This window comes from Gopherus flavomarginatus, chromosome 2, assembly GCF_025201925.1.
Source record: "Gopherus flavomarginatus isolate rGopFla2 chromosome 2, rGopFla2.mat.asm, whole genome shotgun sequence".
NCBI lineage: Eukaryota > Metazoa > Chordata > Testudines > Testudinidae > Gopherus > Gopherus flavomarginatus.
In genome coordinates this window covers 187,703,073-187,722,076 of record NC_066618.1, presented here as the reverse complement: position 1 = coordinate 187,722,076, position 19,004 = coordinate 187,703,073, and the positions used below count along the sequence as shown (strand labels likewise).

At 43.5% G+C, this 19,004-nt stretch overlaps 1 protein-coding gene across 1 annotated transcript; it reads left to right on the top strand.

Annotated features, from left to right (window-relative positions):
• Window positions 1-11,454: 11,454 nt before the first annotated feature.
• On the top strand, window positions 11,455-16,805 carry LOC127045535 (kinesin-like protein KIF13A). The gene is made up of 3 exons (XM_050941680.1): window positions 11,455-11,880; window positions 12,500-12,593; window positions 16,535-16,805. The coding sequence occupies exons 1-3, from the start codon at window positions 11,826-11,828 to the stop codon at window positions 16,584-16,586; spliced, it is 201 nt and encodes a 66-aa protein (XP_050797637.1). The 5' UTR covers window positions 11,455-11,825; the 3' UTR covers window positions 16,587-16,805.
• Window positions 16,806-19,004: the final 2,199 nt, after the last annotated feature.

The following is a 19,004-nucleotide window of genomic DNA, read 5'->3' as shown; positions in this document are numbered from 1 at the left end:
GTCAATTGCAAGACTCCCATTTGCTTTAGTGACACAAAATCAGACCTAAATGTTGGGAGGAAGGAAAAAAGATGATAGGGACGGATGACTTTAAACTAGTTTACTCCTGCCCTTTGGAACTGGGATCTCCTTGTCCTTGTTTTACCCCCACACTATCCTTTACTTTTTGCTACCCCCTCCATATCTCATTGTTGGAGCACCAAGCAGTCATTTCTGCTGGGATGTCCCTCATCTATCAGCACTTGCTACCTTCACCCTGCCTTATCTCTGGTATAGCTAACAGCAAATTGATGGGTGACTGGCATCTGAATTTGCTACCAGTAGCAAAAGTAGAGATTTAAAGGATTTCTTATGGTAGCCATGTTTGATGGAGAAATATACACAGGTATTATGCCAGGAGCCAAGCACTGTATCACCCTGGATCTTGCTCAGCTTCCCTCTGCCACTTCTCTCCTCATGTGCAACCACATTCCTGACATCCGTTCCTCTTCAGTGCAAAATCACATCTGTAAGGCAGGGGGAAACACCAATAGTGATGTCTTATCTTAAATATTCTAAAAAGCTATTGGATTACAAATACAATGAAGATATAAAGCAATTAACTTATTAATTATCTAGATTTTGGGTCCTGCCAAGATTGAAAGAGCCCCTTTAAAATCAGAACCACACCCATCTCTCTTCTCCATTTTTCTTCTATTTTTCCATCCCCTTTTCCTCCTCCGTTTCCTACTCTGTCAGATTTGCAAGTTCTCAATATATCATCTACTCTAAAATGCATGTGCAGTCCTGTGTTGTTATATTTCATGTTAAAAATGGATTACTTCATCTTTATTGTGAACATATTGTATCTGAAGTTTTTCTTCAAATACATTGTATTTTTCAAGATATCTGACATCTATATGGTCTTGCTCTTCAACTGTGGATACAATTAGCTACTTGGAAATTTATCCACATATTAGCTTATCTGTAACAGCGACACCTTTCTGACTTGTGGGCCCCAAGCTACCTTCAGGGTTTGCATCGGCCAGCTAACTACAACTTGCCTTGTCTAAGTAGGATTTTAACACATTAACCAATATTTGTTTAAAACACACCTTTTTTACTGATAAAGACAAGAGTGCTCCATGACTCTGTCACTTTCATCATTTCCACACTTGTCTGTTCCTACAGTTAATAGTGAACACTGAACCCTCCCAGCTCCATTCATTTTTATGGTCCTAATGTCCTCTTTTTTCACTTACAACTCCGCACCATCTTTCACAACATCTCCTATGCCTGAAATAGCTTCTCATTTACTGTGAGCTAGTGACCTCACAAAAGGCTTGCTTGTGTCAGTAAAGACTATGATCGGGGCATCAGTTAGTCAATTAGTGATTTCCTGAAAGGCCTTTTCACATCTCTTGTCCCGTCATTTTCCCAGGCATCCTAGGTTTTTGTTCAGAAACCTTTGTGGACTTTTCCTTAACCTTTGTCTTAGATTTTTTTTTTTATCATCCCAGACTGGTATCCTATAGTGAGATTATTCAGTAGCTTTGTGGTGATAGTGCAATTATTAACAAATCTGCAGTCATAGCTGCAAAATCCTAGGAAAGTCTTGGACTCTCTGTAATTATGTGGGCATGGCTACATAGCAAGTGTTTCTGTGTTATCAGAATCCATACTTACATCTCCATGAGACACAATGTGACCCACATTTTTGATATTCTGCAGAACTGGAATGTATCAATTGATAGCTTCGGTCCATAGACTTCCAATCAGCCTAACACTTTTAGAAGTCTTTCTTCATGTTCCTCCAGAGTTCTTCCAAACATAGTCACATCATCCAAATAAACTAATACTTGTAATAGGTTCATGTCTACCACAACTTTTTTCCATGAGGTAGTGGTATCATAGAATATCAGGGTTGGAAGGGACCTCGGGAGGTCATCTCCTCCAACACCCTGCTCAAAGCAGGACCTATCCCCAACTAAAATCATCCCAGCCAGGCTTTGTCAAGCCTGACCTTAAAAACCTCTACGGAAGGAGATTCCACCACCACCCTAGGTAGCCCATTCCAGTGCTTCACCACCCTCTTAGTGAAAAAGTTTTTCCTAATATCCAACCTAAACCTCCCCCACTGTTGAGACCATTACTCCTTGTTCTGTCATCTGGTACCACTGAGAACAGTCTAGATCCAGGTGGTTGAAAGCCGCTATCAAATCCCTCCCTCATTCTTCTCTTCTGCAGACTAAACAATCCCAGTTCCCTCAGCCTCTCCTCAAAAGTCATGTGCTCCAGCCCCCTAATAATTTTTGTTGCCCTCCACTGGACTCTTTCCACATCCTTCTTGTAGCATGGGGCCCAAAACTGGACACACTACTCCAGATGAGGCCTCACCAATGTCAAATAGAGGGGAATGATCTCATCCCTCGATCTGCTGGCAATGCCCCTACTCAGACAGCCCAAAGTGCCATTAGCCTTCTTGGCAACAAGGGCATACTGTTGACTCATATCCAGCTTCTCGTCCACTGTAACCCCTAGGTCCTTTTCTGCAGAACTGCTGCCTAGCCATTTGGTCCCTAGTCTGTAGCAGTGCATGGGATTCTTCTGTCCTAAGTGCAGGACTCTGCACTTGTCCTTGTTGAACCTAATCAGATTTCTTTTGGCCCAATCCTCTAATTTGTCTAGGTCCCTCTGTATCCTATCCCTACCCTCCAGCATATCTACCACTCCTCCCAGTTTAGTGTCATCTGCAAACTTGCTGAGGGTGCAGTCCATGACATTCTCCAGATCATTAATGAAGATATTGAACAAGACTGACCCTTGGGGCACTCTGCTTGATACCGGCTGCCAACTAGACGTGGAGCCATTGATCACTACCCGTTGAGCCCAATGATCTAGCCAGCTTTCTATCCACCTTATAGTCCACTCATCCAGCCCATACTTCTTTAACTTGCTGGCAAGAATACTGTGGGAAACTGTATCAAAAGCTTTGCTAAAATCAAGGAATAACTCATCCACTGCTTTCCCCTCATCCACAGACCCATTTATCTCATCATAGAAGGCAATTAGGTTAGTCAGGCATGGCTTGCCCTTGGTGAATCTATGCTGACTGTTCCCGATAACTTTCCTCTCCTCTAAGTGCTTCAGAATTGATTCCTTGAGGACCTGCTCCATGATTTTTCCAGGAACTGAGGTGAGGCTGACAGGCCTGTAGTTCCCCAGATCCTCCTCCTCCTCTTTTTTAAAGATGGGCACTACATTAGCCTTTTTCCAGTCATCCGAGACCTTCCCTGATCATCATGAGTTTTCAAAGATAATGGCCAATGGCACTGCAATTACATCTGCCAACTCCTTTAGCACACTTGGATGCAGCGCATCCAGTCCCATGGACTTGTGCTCATCCAGCTTTCCTAAATAGTCCTGAACTACTTCTTTCTCCACAGAGAGCTGGTCACCTCCTCCCCATGCTGTGCTGCCCAGTGCAGCAGTCTGGGAGCTGACCTTGTTCGTGAAGACAGAGGCAAAAAAAGCATTGAGTACATTAGCTTTTTCCACATCCTCTGTCACTAGGTTGCCTCCCTCATTCAGTAAGGGCCCACACTTTCCTTGACTTTCTTCTTGTTGCTAACATACCTGAAGAAACTCTTCTTGCTACTCTTAACATCTCTTGCTAGCTACAACTCTAAGTGTGATTTGGCCTTCCTGATTTCACTCCTGAGCAATACTTCTCCCTGGTAATTTGTCTAATCTTCCATTTCTTGTAAGCTTCTTTTTTTATGTTTAAGATCAGCAAGGATTTCACTGTTAAGCCAAGCTGGTCACCTGCCATATTTACTATTCTTTCTACACATCGGGATGGTTTGTTCCTGCAACCTCAATAAAAGAGTCTTTAAAATACAGCCAGCTCTCCTGGACTCCTTTCCCCCTCATATTATTCTCCCAGGGTATCCTGCCCATCAGTTCTCTGAGGGAGTCAAAGTCTGCTTTTCTGAAGTCCAGGGTCCATATTCTGCTGCTCTCCTTTCTTCCTCGTGTCAGGATCCCGAACTCGACCATCTCATGGTCACTGCCTCCCAGGTTCCCATCCACTTTTGCATCCCCTACTAATACTTCCCGGTTTGTGAGCAGCAGGTCAAGAAAAGCTCTGTTCCTAGTTGGTTCCTCCAGCACTTGCACCAGGAAATTGTCCCCTACACTTTCCAAAAACTTCCTGGATTGTCTGTTCACCATTGTACTGCTCTCCCAGCAGATATCAGGGTGACTGAAGTCTCCCATGAGAACCAGGGCCTGTGATCTAGTAACTTCTGTTAGTTGCCAGAAGAAAGCCTCGTCCACCTCATCCCCCTGGTCTGATGGTCTATAGCAGACTCCCACCATCTCTCGGGATGGGCTTCACCTGAGTAAGGAGGGAAATAGACTTCTAGGATGGAGGCTTGCCCAACTGATTAAGAGAGCTTTAAACTAGGAATTTGGGGGAGATGGTTGGGAGATGTCCAGGTGATCTCCATGCCGGAATTTAACCTTGAGAGGAAAGAAAACAAAGTAAGAGGGGATAAAGCCGTGGACAGAAGAATTGACATAAGGAGGAAGGGTAGTGTAGATACCAGTCTAACAAGTGTTGCTGGTGGTAGAATGTCTGTGCCTAACAGGGTAAAGAATGTCAGTGAAGCCAAACGGCAAAAATTAAGATGTCTGTACACTAATGTGAGGAGCCTAGGGAACAAAATGGAGGAACTAGAGCTACTGGTGCAGGAAGTGAAACTGGATATTATAGGGATAACAGAAACATGGTGAAATAGTAGTCATGACTGGAGTACAGATATTGAAGGCTATGTGCTGTTTAGGAAAGACACAAATAAAGGCAAAGGTGGTGGAATAGCATTATATATCAATGATGAGGTTAACAGTAAAGAAATAAGAAGTGATGGAATGGATAAGACAGAGTCTGTCTGGACAAAAATCACACTGGGAAAGAAAGCTACTAGAGCCTCCCCTGAGATACTGCTTGGGGTGTGCTACAGACCGCCGGGATCTGATTTGGATATGGATAGAGACCTCTTTAATGTTTTTAATGAAGTAAACAGTAATGGGAATTGTGTGATCATGGAAGACTTTAACTTCCCAGATATAGACTGGAGGACAAGTGCTAGTAAGAATAATAGGGCTCAGATTTTTCTGGATGTGATAGCTGATGGATTTCTTCACCAAGTAGTTGAAGAACCAACAAGAGGGAATGCCATTTTAGATTTGGTTTTGGTGAGTAGTGAGGACCTCATAGAAGAAATGGTTGTAGGGGACAACCTTGGTTCGAGTGATCATGAGCTAATTCAGTTCAAACTAGATGGAAGGATAAACAAAAATAGATCTGGGACTAGGGTTTTTTACTTCAAAAGAGCTAACTTTAAAGAATTAAGGAAATTAGTTAGGGAAGTGGATTGGACTGAAGAACTTGTGGATCTAAATGCAGAGGAGGCCTGGAATTACTTTAAGTCGAAGCTGCTGAAACTATCAGAAGCCTGCATCCCAAGAAAGGGCAAAAAAACCATAGGCAGGAGTTGTAGACCAAGCTGGATGAGCAAGCATCTCAGAGAGGTGATTAAGAAAAAGCAGAAAGCCTACAAGGAGTGGAAGGTTGGTGGGATTAGCAAGGAAAGCTACCTTAGTGAGGTCAGAACATGTAGGGATAAAGTGATAAAGGCTAAAAGCCATGTAGAGTTGGACCTTGGAAAAGGAATTAAAACCGATAGTAAAAGGTTCTATAGCCATATAAACAAGAAGAAAACAAAGAAAGAAGAAGTGGGACCGCTAAACACTGAGGATGGAAAGGAGGTTAAGGATAACCTAGGCATGGCCCAATATCTAAATAAATACTTTGCCTCAGTCTTTAATAAAGCTAATGAGGAGCTTAGGGATAATGGAAGGATGACAAATGGGAATGAGGATATGGAGGTGGATATTACCTCATCTGAGGTAGAAGCCAAACTTGAACAGCTTAATGGGACAAAATCGGAGGGCCCAGATAATCTTCATCCAAGAATATTAAAGGAACTGGCACATGAAATTGCAAGCCCATTAGCAAGAATTTTTAATGGATCGGTAAACTCAGGGGTTGTACCATACGACTGGAGAATTGCTAACATAATTCCTATCTTTAAGAAAGGAAAAAAAAGTGATCCGAGTAACTATAGGCCTGTTAGTTTGACATCTGTAGTATGTAAGGTCTTGGAAAAAATTTTGAAGGAGAAAGTAGTTAAGGACATTGAGGTTAATGGTAATTGGGACAAATTACAACATGGTTTTACAAAAGGTAGATTGTGCCAAACCTACTTGATCTTCTTCTTTGAGAAGGTGACAGATTATTTAGACAAAGGAAATGCAGTAGATCTAATTTACCTCGATTTCAGTAAGGCATTTGACACGGTTCCACATGGGGAATTATTAGTTAAATTGGAAAAGATGGGGATCAATATGAAAATTGAAAGGTGGATAAGGAACTGGTTAAAGGGGAGACTACAACGGATCGTACTGAAGGGTGAACTGTCAGGCTCGAAGGAGGTTACTAGTGGAGTTCCTCAAGGATCAGTTTTGGGACCAATCTTATTTAACCTTTTTATTACTGACCTTGGCACAAAAAGCGGGAATGTGCTAATAAAGTTTGCGGATGACACAAAGCTGGGAGGTATTGCTAACACAGAGAAGGACCGGGATATCATACAGGAAGCTCTGGATGACCTTGTAAACTAGAGTAATAGTAATAGGATGAAATTTAATAGTGAAAAGTGCAAGGTCATGCATTTAGGGATTAATAATAAGAATTTTAGTTATAAATTGGGGACACATCTGTTGGAAGCAACAGAGGAGCCGAAGGACCTTGGAGTATTGGTTGATCACAGGATGACTATGAGCCGCCAATGTGATATGGCCGTTAAAACAGCTAATGCAGTTTTAGGATGCATTAGGCGAGGTATTTCCAGCAAAGATATGGAGGTGTTAGTACCGTTATATAAGGCACTGGTGAGACCTCATCTGGAATACTGTGTGCAGTTCTGATCTCCCATGTTTAAGAAGGATGAATTCAAACTGGAACAGGTTCAGAGACGGGCTAGTAGGATGATCCAAGGAATGGAAAACCTGTTTTATGAAAGGAGACTCAAAGAGCTTGGCTTGTTTAGCCTAACCAAAAGAAGGTTGAGGGGGGATATGCTTGCTCTTTATAAATATATCAGAGGGATTAATATTAGGGAGGGAGAGGAATTATTTAAGCTTAGTACCAATGTAGACACAAGAACAAATGGGTATAAACCGGACACTAGGAAGTTTAGACTTGAAATTAGACGAAGGTTTCTAACCATTAGAGGAGTGAAGTTCTGGAACAGCCTTCCAAGGGGAGTAGTGGGGGCAAAAGACATAACTGGCTTTAAGACTAAGCTTGATAAGTTTATGGAAGGGATGGTATGATGGGATTGCTTAATTTTGGCAATTGATCTTTGATTATCAGCAGGTAAGTATGCCCAGTGGTCTGGGATGGGATGTTAGATGGGATGGGATCTGAGTTACTGCAGAGAATTCTTTCCTGAGTGCTGGCTGGTGAGTCTTGCCCACATGCTCAGGGTTTAGCTGATCGCCATATTTGGGGTCGGGAAGGAATTTTTCTCCGGGGCAGATTGGCAGAAGCCCTGGAGGTTTTTCGCCTTCCTCTGCAGCGTGGGGCATGGATCACTTGCTGGTGGATTCTCTGCAGCTTGAGGACTTCAGACCACAATTTGAAGACTTCAATAACTCAGACATAGGTTAGGAGTTTGTTATAGAAGTGGATGGGTAGGATTCTTTGTGCAGGAGGTCAGACTAGATGATCATATTGGCCCCTTCTGACCCTAAAGTCTATGAGTCTATGAATCTATGAGATCACTCTTGTTGCTCACACTTCTAAACTTAATCCAGAGACTCTCAGCTTTTTCTGCAGTTTCATACCGGAGCTCTGAGCAGTCATACTGCTCTCTTATATACAATGCAACTCCTCCACATTTTCTACCCTGCCTGTCCTTCCTGAACAGTTTATATCCATCCATGACAGTACTCCAGTCATGTGAGTTATCCCACCAAGTCTCTTGTTATTCCAGTCACATCATAGTTCCTTGACTGTGTCAGGACTTCCAGTTCTCCCTTCTTGTTTCCCAGGCTTCTTGCATTTGTGTATAGGCACTTAAGATAACTCACTGATCATCCCACTTTCTCAGTATGAGACAGGAGTCCTCCCCTCTTGTGCTCTCCTGCTCGTGCTTCCTCCTGGTATCTCATTTCCCCACTTACCTCAGGGCTTTGGTCTCCTTCCCCGGTGAACCTAGTTTAAAAGCCTCCTCACTAGATTAGCCAGCCTGCTTGCAAAGATGCTCTTCCCTCTCTTCGTTAGGTGGAGTCCATCTCTGCCTAGCACTTCTCTTTCTTGGAACACCATCCCATGGTCAAAGAATCCAAAGCCTTCTCTCCGATACCATCTGCGTAGTCATTCGTTGTCTTCCACAGTTTGACGGTCTCTACCTGGGCCTTTTCCTTCCACAGGGAGGATGGACGAGAACACCACTTGCACCTCAAACTCCTTTATCCTTCTTCCCAGAGCCACGTAGTCTGCAGTGATCCGCTCAAGGTCATTCTTGGCAGTATCACTGGTGCCTACATGGAAAAGCAGGAAGGGGTAGTGATCAGAGGGCTTGATGAGTCTCGGCAGGCAGTCTCTCTATCACATTGTGAATCCTAGCTCCTGGCAAGCAGCAGACCTCTCTGTTTTTCCGGTCGGGGCAGCAGATAGATGATGCAGTCCCCCTGAGGAGGGAGTCCCCAACTACCACCACCTGCCTCCTTCTCCTGGGAGCAGTGGTCGTGGAACCCCCATCCCTAGGACAGTGCATCTCATGCCTTCCAATCGGTGGAGTCTCCTTCTGCTCCCTTCCCTCAGATGTATCGTCTAGTCCACGTTCCGCATTAGTGCCTGTGGAGAGAACGTTAACATGGTTGCTCACTTGTATCTGCATTGCTGATACATGGACGCTCCTCTTTCTTCTTCTGGAGGTATGTGGTAGGCACTCCAGATATTCCTTGGGGGCATGTGTTCAAACAGAAACCTAAAGGGCAGAGAATGTGGTTTTCTCTTTATCGTGTTGTCCCAGTGGGATCAGGTAATATGCACATTAAAGATTCACCATCAAGAATGATGGGCTCCCTAGCAAACAGTCCGAGGCATAGAGTCATGGTGCACTTATCAACCACAGTGTGTCTACTTAGGATAGGGTAGTCTATAAGCATCCTTATTTTCCCATTCCTCTTCTGGACCAGCACAATCAGAGAAGCGTATGGACTACGTGATTTGCAAAGAATGATGAGGTTGCACAGCATCATCTGAAAGAGTGCAATCTTCCTAGAGTGCTTCAAGGGCTTGTGAATCTTGCAGTCTGATGTTATAGAATCATAGAATGGAAGGGATGAGAGGTCATCTAGTCCAGTCCTCCGCTTCCTTTGTGCATCTCCCATTCCTCTTGGGGAGCAAGACCACCTGGGAGCTTTAACATTTCCTCAGTCGGATCCTTCCTTTCCTCAGACACTAAGGAACCCCCAAAGTCAAACCCTGCACAATCTATGGGTGGGGGCCTGGGGTTTCATGGGAGACTTCTGCTTAGGAGAAGTCTGCTCTCTGCTATCTTCCCCAGGCTCCTCCAGCCACTGCTCTGATCTGTCACCCTCTGGTCCCGTCTCCCCCATTCACCCTGCTGAGTCAGCATCTCACAGGACTGGCTCTAGGTTTTTTGCTGCCCCAAGCAAAAAAAATTTTGGCTGCCCCCACCCCAGCCCTGGGCCCCCCACCCGCACCCTCTGCTGCCCCAGCCCTGGGCTCTCCCCTCCCCACCCACACCCCCTGCCACGCCAGCCCTGGGATCTCCCCCCCACACCCCGTGTTGCCTCAGCTCTGGGCTCCCCTTCCTCTCCGCCAATGCCCCCCCCCACGCCCCCTGCCACCTCAGCCCTGGGCTCTGCTTTCGCCACCCGGACCACCTGCCGCCCCAGCCCTGGGCTCTCCCCTCCCGCACCTGCACCCTCCTTCCGCCCCAGCCCTGGGTCACTGGTAACTTGCTCCCAGGGCGACTCATTCAGCAGGAATTTGGGATGTGCACAGAACACAGCCAGGACTGGTTCCCAAATGGTTACATAACTCCAGTAAAGTGGAACAATTTTCAGCTTGTGTGATTGGAGGATATCTGGATGCATATTATAATACTGTCCTCCATAAATGAGGAAAAGTTGAGTTGCCTTTATTATTCTTTTGTTCCACTCTTTGTTTCTATGGGGAGTTTGCCAATGCAATATCACTGTCTTCCTTTTAAACAAATAAAACTAAAAAAAAAGGCAATGGCTGTTGAAAATAGTAATTCCAGTCCTAAAAACCACTGGGAAACATTTCTTGCTCAATTTTATCCTATTTTTTCTACAGCAAATTACAGGGGATCAGTATATTTGATTTGGGAGAAATGAAGTAACAGCTGCCCAAATTGAGACTGAGCACTCCTGAATTTTGAGGTGTTCAAATCTCGAAGGCAAGTGCTAGATTCTCTTTCTGAATATTAGCTAAATTGGGAAAGGAAAAGTCAATTTCTGCTTCCATGGCTCAGAAGTGGAAATCCTCCTACATGCCTGGTACTGTATCTAAAGCTGCCCAGGTCCAGTAGAGCCTCCCCTCCCTTACTTTTCATTTTAAATTCTAGTGGGATCCACATACCTCCCTTGCTAGGCTTCAAATAGAGGGGGGCAATGTCCATTTAGTCCACCCAATTCCTTCTTTGAGGGCTGCAAGGTGAGGTTCACACCAGTATTCCTAATTCAGTCTGGTGATGTCTTCTGAAGGGGATATCTGGGCCAAAGCCTTCTACTCTTTGGGCACACTTGTTCCCCATTCACAGTGCCACCCTCCTCTAGCACTGAGCTCTCCATTCACAGCAACCTGCTGCATAAGGTTTCAGCTGTCATACTCCCTCCTCCTCCCTTTCCTGTTGATAGCAGCCAAGGCAATGCTGGGAAATGTAATTCTTTCCCTGCTCCAGGGCTGACTCTATAGGCAAGGAGCCAACCAAGGAACTACAGCTCCCAGGGACCCTTGTTGGTTCTCAGCTCCCAAGCAGGATCCCTGCCGGCTGCTGCCCCTGCAAATGGGCTGCCTGAAGCACGTGCTTGCTTTGCTAGTGCCTAGAGTCGCCCCTGTCACCTCATCCCACTCCCTGCCTAACACCTGACCTCCACCAGGCAGCTTTTCACTGGCTTGTTCACCCTATGCCCGCGCCAAGTACGGGCATGCAGCTCTTCGCGACTTCGCTGTTCCCTCTGCGCATGCGCAGAGAGGGCAACACGAAGGATGTGCGCATGTCTAGGCGGCGGGGGCGGGGTTACCCTGGGATGCTCCATTCCACTCCCCCTGCCTGGCAGACACTCGGCTGTTTTCGTATCTTTCCGGACCCTCCCCCGCCCCCCGCCGCCTGTCTCCTAGGCTGCTGCGGTCTGTTCGGCGAGGCGGCCGTTGTGGGCGGAAGATGGCGGTCGGGACGGGGCGGCGGCAGCGCCGGGCAGCGGAGCGGCGGGAGCTCTTATGCAAACGAGGCTAGAGGCGGGCAGACGCGGAGTCAGACAGACGGAGGCAGCCCGGAGCTGCTCGGCCGCCGCTCTCCCCCCTTCCCCCCAGCGGGGATGGACCTTGGGGCTGCGCCTCGCCGCGGGCAGCGCGGGGCTGGCAGCCACCAGTCCCTGTGAGCGGCCCCCGGCAGCAGCAGCAGCGGCGCTGAGGGAGCCGGGCGCCGCCGGGGAAGATGTCGGAGACCAAGGTGAAGGTGGCCGTCAGGGTCCGGCCCATGAACCGCAGAGGTAAAGCGACCCGCCGGCTGCCTCGGGAGAGCCCCCAGCCGGGCACCCCCGCCGCTGCCTCTCCTCACAGCGACCAGCGCCCGGAGCTGGGTGGGGGGGTCGGCAGGGCTCACGGACCCCGCAACAATCAACGAGCAAAAACTCAGCCCGGGGTGCGGCTGAAGCGTCCCTGGTCACAGCCGCTGCCCCCACGGTGGGGGTTGGGGGGCGGACCCTGCTTTTTGCGATCACTTTGAGTACTGCTCCCCCTCCCCCCCACGTGCCCACCCCTTCCCTCGGCTAGTGGGGGTTCAGGGTGAGCCTGCGGCTCCCGCTGCTTCTCCTCGGGGCTGCCTGGAGAACCGCCCCATAAGGAGGGCAGTTCTCCAAACAACCCCGGGGATTAGCTAGGGCAGCCTCAGGCTCTGGGGAGAAATACCAAACTCTTTCTTCCCTACTCCCTGCCCCCACACATACCCCCGCCCCCGCAGTACTGTGGGGTAAGGGTTGTTCTGCAAGTAGCTCTGGGGAGACGGTGGGGGGAGCCCAGTTTGGCAGGGTGGAGGGGGTGCATGTGTCCTCTTCTGTGCATGAGGGGCTATTCTGGTAGGTAAAAACTCTCTGGCATGTTCTCTTCTAGAGCTGGAGTTGAACACCAAATGTATTGTGGAGATGCAAGGGAATCAGACTGTGTTGCACCCACCCCCTTCAAACATCAAACAGGGAGATAACAGGTACAAATAGAATATCCCTATCCAGAAATCCCTGCCCCACTTTGTCTACTTTGGATTAAGCATGGGCTCAAACAATGAGTTGCTTGTGTGCTTTTGTTAAGAGAGAAGCAGCTTCTTACTAGTGCTTCAGCTACTTTTGGAAGCTCTTTAGAAAAAAGTCCAGTAGCCTGATTCTCCTTTTGCTTGCAGCTGTGTAAGATGCCAATAACATCAATGGAGTTGCATCAGTAGGAGATCAGAATCAGACCCCAAATTTATTTATCCACACCCTGTCAGAGGAATTAGGGGGGGCAATAGTATTACTTTTTCAGAGACAAAACATCATTAGTAGTTTCATATGTGTGTAAAGATTTATGCTTTCATCAACTGTTAGATGAGATTGATTAGTGGTGGGATGCAAGAAACTGAAAAGTCCATAACATTTTTGGCAGTTTCATTAAGGAGATTCTGTTTAATGAGTTGCTGTAACCTTCAGGTTTGATTTGTGGGAACAAAAGTTGTGTGCTGGATTTTAGACGCTGGGGGAGGGTTTTTTTAAGGGCTGTATTTACCAGATTGCAACATATTTGCATTTGAAAAGTTGTGACTGCTGGATCCCTTATTAATTCCGTGCTGTTCTGTGAAGCAGTATAAGAGAGTCCGCTAAAATAATTTGGAAATCTGGCACTTACTTGCGAAGTCCCTGAAAAGAATACTTTTGGAAATCATCCAAAATACCAAGGCACCAGATTGTAAAAATAGAGCAGAGACGGAAAAGGTTTTTTTTAATTGGGGGGAGGCGGCGGCGGCATGAGGGGAAGAGTTGTATTGTGTGCTAATCAGTTCAGTTACCTGTTGATTGCTGTACTTGGTGCTCTGAATATATTTTTTTGCTTAAGAGCAGAAAATTGGGCAAAGAATCATAGTTATGGCCATTGTCCCATAAGACTGCTTGCACATCTCATCATAGGCATGGCTTTGTGAAAAAAATGCATATATCCATTTGAATTATTTGTGTTGATGCTTTTTTGGTAGACATTATTTTACACTTTACCTCTTAAAAATTCTGAGACTTCCTATGAGGTTCCACTTACATCTCAATTCTACAATTGGATTAGTCTAATAAATCTCGTGTTCAAGTTTAACTTTATGCCATTAACCCTTTTGATGACAGCATAAGGAAGGCCAATCTTGTGGCTAATCTTGGGACTAGGAAGATCTGGGTTCATTTCCTGGTTCTTTGCCAGACTTTCTGCATGTCCTTGGCAGAGTCATGTAATCTCTCTGTGCCCTGGTTCCCCAGCTGTAAAATGGGAATAATAAATGTAGTCTTCGTCTCTTATTTATTTTGAATGTAAGCTTTTCATGGCACGGACTGTTTCTTACTGTGTGTGTGCGTATATAGTACCTAGCACAGTGAAACCCTCATCTTGATTGGAGCCCGTTAAGTGCTACTGTAATACAAATGTGCTAAAATGTGTAGGCTTCCCAGAACTTTGGTACTGCAGATTTTTTCTCCATACATATTTCATGATTTTGTACCAAACTAAAGGAAGAAATAAGCTGTATATAGTTCTAAAAAAACAACCCAAAAACAAATATATGAATATACCAGAGTAGAATCAAGTAACTGTTCAAATAAATAAAAAAGTCTACAGTTACAACATCAACAACAAAAAACCCTTTCTAAATTACTGGTAAGAATCAACTTAAGGTGGGAATGTTACCCTCCGTGAAAATTGTTGCAGATATTTGGGAAGAAGTTACAATGCTACCATAATATAAGACCACATGTGGTTTGTCTGTGTGGATTTGTGTTTCTTGCTTTATCACCTGTTATGTATATATCCCTTTTTGACCTTGCTAGAATTAGGACCCATTCTGTCGTGCTAACCACAGGTGTAGATCCTTGCAGCTGCATGAAATCCCATGACATAAACAGGGCTGTTTAACAAACATGGGTCTGCCCACTTGAAGCTCAGTGCAGCTTTGGGGTCTTAGTTGATTGTTAATATTTAATTTACAGTTTTGCAAAGAAAACTACTATCTGACTTAGTGCATTGGAAATATCCTTGAAGTGTATAATGTGCAATGGACTATGATCAGTTGAAACTGATCATATTTGTTTTGATCTAAATAAAATTGTAATTCTGTGTCTTCCAAATCTAGAATTTATGCATAGCTTTTTCCTGAAGCTTGTTGGATCCTCCTGGTGTTTAGGAGAACCATTTAAAATCCATTAATTTTAATATTAAATTATTGGATCTTGCGGGTTTTTTTCCTCTTCTGAATAGTTACAATACTCTTGGTACTGGAGAAACTCTTTATATTTTTATGCATTTCCAAAGGCACTATTTATATGAATTTAATCTGAATCACTGCAGCAGTGCTGCTTGTATTTAGATTAATTTCTTAGCAGACATAAAAGTGCCAAATGGATTTTGGTTTTCTTTGTGTAGCTTGGTTTCATATTTCTCTTACACTATTGCTATAAAGGAAGATCTATTTCAAAATTAGAATTTCACCTGTTAAGTTGCTGGTTGATCATTTTACCATTACTTTTGCTTGTAGTTGCATATTAAAGATGAATAGCTGTATGTCTAACCAAAATTAACTTTTGTGTGGAAAGCCTCGGGGCACTGAATGGGGTCTAGTTTTGTCATCTTTACTCTGCTGGATGGTTCCTCATCCTTTGAGTTCAGTAAGACTATTTTTTACTCATTGGGAGTAACCATAGCTCAACTGGGCCTGAAGTGTGTGAAGTCATTTTTCATTTAATAAGAGTTGTTCATACTTGTAAGGGGAGAGGCAGTGGAGATAATGTAGGAAAAAATGATAAAAAATTTATATTGTGCTGTCATTTAAGCTGGCAAATGTAATATTGAAAAAATGCTTTTATTGCTAAATGAAAGTAAAAGTTTATACTGTGATTCATAATGAGAGCAAGTGGATTCTACTAAAGGAGGCAGGCAGGCTTGGCTTCCATAATTGCTTTTCCTTAATGGAATTGAAGCCAAGAAATCAGTGATGGTTTAAAAAAAAGATTTCAGGACCTCCTAGAGTTACAGTTTAAAATGGACAGAACAGATTATATAAAACAAAATGATAAGGCAGAACTTTCATCCACATTTATAATTAAATGTGCTGATGCTCATTTCTAGAAGATTTCCAAAAGCTAAACAGTTCTCAGGTGATGAAAAGTGGAGCTGTACAAACTTGTCTGTTTCATAAGGGTGGTTGGTTTTATTTTGGAATTATATCTAACGAATATGTCATCAGAGTTTTTTTTTTTTTAATTTTGTAAACTTTAGGCTTAATCTTCACAAGGGTAGGATTTTGTGGTTTACACAGGTGAGTAAATATTTTTCCCCCATTTTGCAGGTGAGGATAACAAGGCAGTAGTTGTGACTTGCCTAAGACCACACAGTGAGACAGTGGTGGAGTAGTGGGGTAGATCCAACATTTCCTGACTCCAGGTCTCTTGCTCTAACCACCAGGTCACATTGCCTTCTAAAAAATTTAATAACAGAATACACATCAGTGTAAATTACTTGGATTGATATTAGTGTTCTCTCTTCATTTAGAGAACTACCCAGAGCAGGTTGGCCTACCTGCCCCCACAAACATATCATTTTCTAATTTTGTATTCAGCAGGGACATCAAAACCTAGGAGAAGTTAACCAGCTGCATTTTAGTCTCCACTGAGCCAGGGATAGCTTATTTGGTTCAGTTTTTGACTCACATCAGGAAGTGAATGTAAAAAGGAACCATTTAACAGGCACCAGTTGCACCCCCTTCAATGCTGGGCAAAATATTGGAGTTGGGATCTTTTAGCAGTAAGATCAGGGCTGAGTGTAATTAGTAATAGCTGTAATTGTTTCTTTATCTTTGATTGTTAGCTGTACTTTTTTGTGGCTGGAGAAACACATCAGGAATACCTTTTGTCTTTCCTCTGTACACAGGAGATTACTTGTCCATCTTCAGATGGAAGAAAAAAATCAGATGCCCTACTAAACTCTTCTCTCTGCATTACTAAAGATATGAAGCATTGTATCTCAACTAATATTTTGTTAGAAATGGATGTTGCCTTCCAGAGTTTATAAGCATATTCTGTTATTTTATATCTTTCTGAATAGTTCCATCCTATTGCCTGAAATAAATGCTGCGATATCCAATCGAACTGCTGAGTGATTAGAGCCGATTAGGAAATGGAATAAAAGTTTCTGTTGAAAACATTTGTTTCTGGGTATTTGTTTCTGTTGAAATTTTTGTCTTGTCTCTGAAATTTTCCAGCTCATATTGGGAGTATTATAAGCTACTGCTTTGCATTTAGAACTGCTGTGCCATTGTAAAGTAATCTAAAGTGGACTGTTCTGGAGATTCCTTTGCATTTGTGCTAGGGTTCTGGTTGCTAGGGTTCTGGTTGGAATAGACTCATCCCTCCCTCCCCATCACCACCAACTTAATTTCTAAAGAATGTGAATTTAGAAAAGCAAATCTTGTTTTGATTTCCCTAATAACTCTAGTACATACATTAATCCTCTGTCCTCCTTTTTTATTTACTAAGTTATCTGCATCTTGACTAAAATAAGAAACCAGAGAACTTGCAGAACTGAAATATTACTTTATAACTGCCCAATCTAGGATTGAAACCAGGGAGATTTATTGGGCAATTTATTGCATTAAAGCTTATTCTTGTGCAAACTTATCTTTGTTCAAATACTTGAACTGGAAAGAAAGTGAGAGGTCATTAGCATGTGTAGCTGAACTTAAATATACTATTTAGGATAGAAAGTGTCCTTTTAAAATTATTTTAAAATACATCTTAACTTTTTCTGCGTGCATTTTGTAAGGTTTCTTGTGAATAAACCATCTGCCCTGCCTTCTCCCTTGACCTCTTTGTGTTACTTACCAGTTTTTATCAAAGGTTAAATCCTGCAAGCATTACTTGAGCAAAACTTTTATTGTAATTGTAGATTGATAAGAGCTATGGAATAATATTGAGTGGTGTTTTGTAATGTTTCCCTGTTCCTCTTTAGGAGTTTTGTAGGCTTCTCTGCTTTTTTAAAATGACTGCTTATTACCTTTGAGGCACTAATTTCCTAGCTAGTTAATATTATTTAAACATTTAATACATTTCTTTCCTAAACAATAACTCTGCTTTTCTTTCTGCTCCTTCTTGTCACCAGAGGAGGGGGAAACCATGAATCAGTATAAACTTCAGTGGTTGTGGTTTATGTTTTGATTTAACACTATCTGGATCATCAGAGGAGACTGGGAGGAGAAGATCACTGCTCTGGGGAGTTTGTGTGTGTTGTAACAGTCAGTGCTTTAAACTGCAACTTGTCTGAAAGGAGTGTCAAGTGAAATGAGACAGCTGCTAACTCTCCACATGTCTGAAGGAATTATCAACCAGATAGAGACTTGGATGCATGTGCTCTAAATAATCACCTGCCTGAGGTAGTGGACAGAATAACAACAACCACTGCCTTTGTCTATAGGAAATTGGAAAAGTAATCTGACTTTGACCTCTCTTAAATTAGTTTTCCTGTTATTTCTCAGCGTTCAGGTTGTGAACTAGTAGCTTTGAATCCTCTTCCAAGAAGAGGTGCACATTGCTTTATGGAATATATGAGGTTGGAAATTGCATTCCAGAACTATTTCAGCAACATTTCACTTAGTTTTGTACCTGAATCATGATTAAGTCCTGTTCCAGAAGAGTGCTGTTCTCAAATTCCACATGATTAAAAATCCTAGAGTTCAGGTTATGGGTATGTGGCAGTGCTGCTGTTCCCGAGGTAGCCTGAAGCAGGGTGAATGGGAAAACTATTGTTCTTTTAATAAGTTTAAAATCCAGACAGCTAGAAGTACCTTGTGCTTGGGTCTATAAATGGCACTGCTGGAGGAAGCTCATGTTAGAGGCTCTTGGAAATGTAGGCAGACTTTTCAGAACAGAAGAAATAGATTGGCACATATCAGAACAAGAACAGAAAAGAAGCATTTGAGGAAAAGGAGAACTGGTCTTGGTGTTGTCGTGAATGGTTGTTCCCAGTTTTCCAGCCTTCCTTTACATGACCATGGGTGGAAAATTTATAAAGTGAGAGGTCAAAAAAGATGAACTAGTCAGAAGTTTCTCTTGCAGATCTGTCCTAAAATGTTAGGAACACCCCACACAATGAAATGTTGAAGTAGTTTGTTAAAGAGATTAGCAACCCTGTAGATACACTTAAATCCTGTGGTCTGAAGAGTATGTTTACACCTGCTTATTATTTTAACCGTATAAATATTTGTTTTGAGATTAGGATTACTGCTGAATTTTCCTGCTTTAAATACTGAAAAGAAATACACATTTTTAAAAGACTTGTAATTTAAAAATAGATTTTTTCTCTTTCCTAGTAGGGAGAAGGGAGAGGACTGTGAAGGAAAATCTTT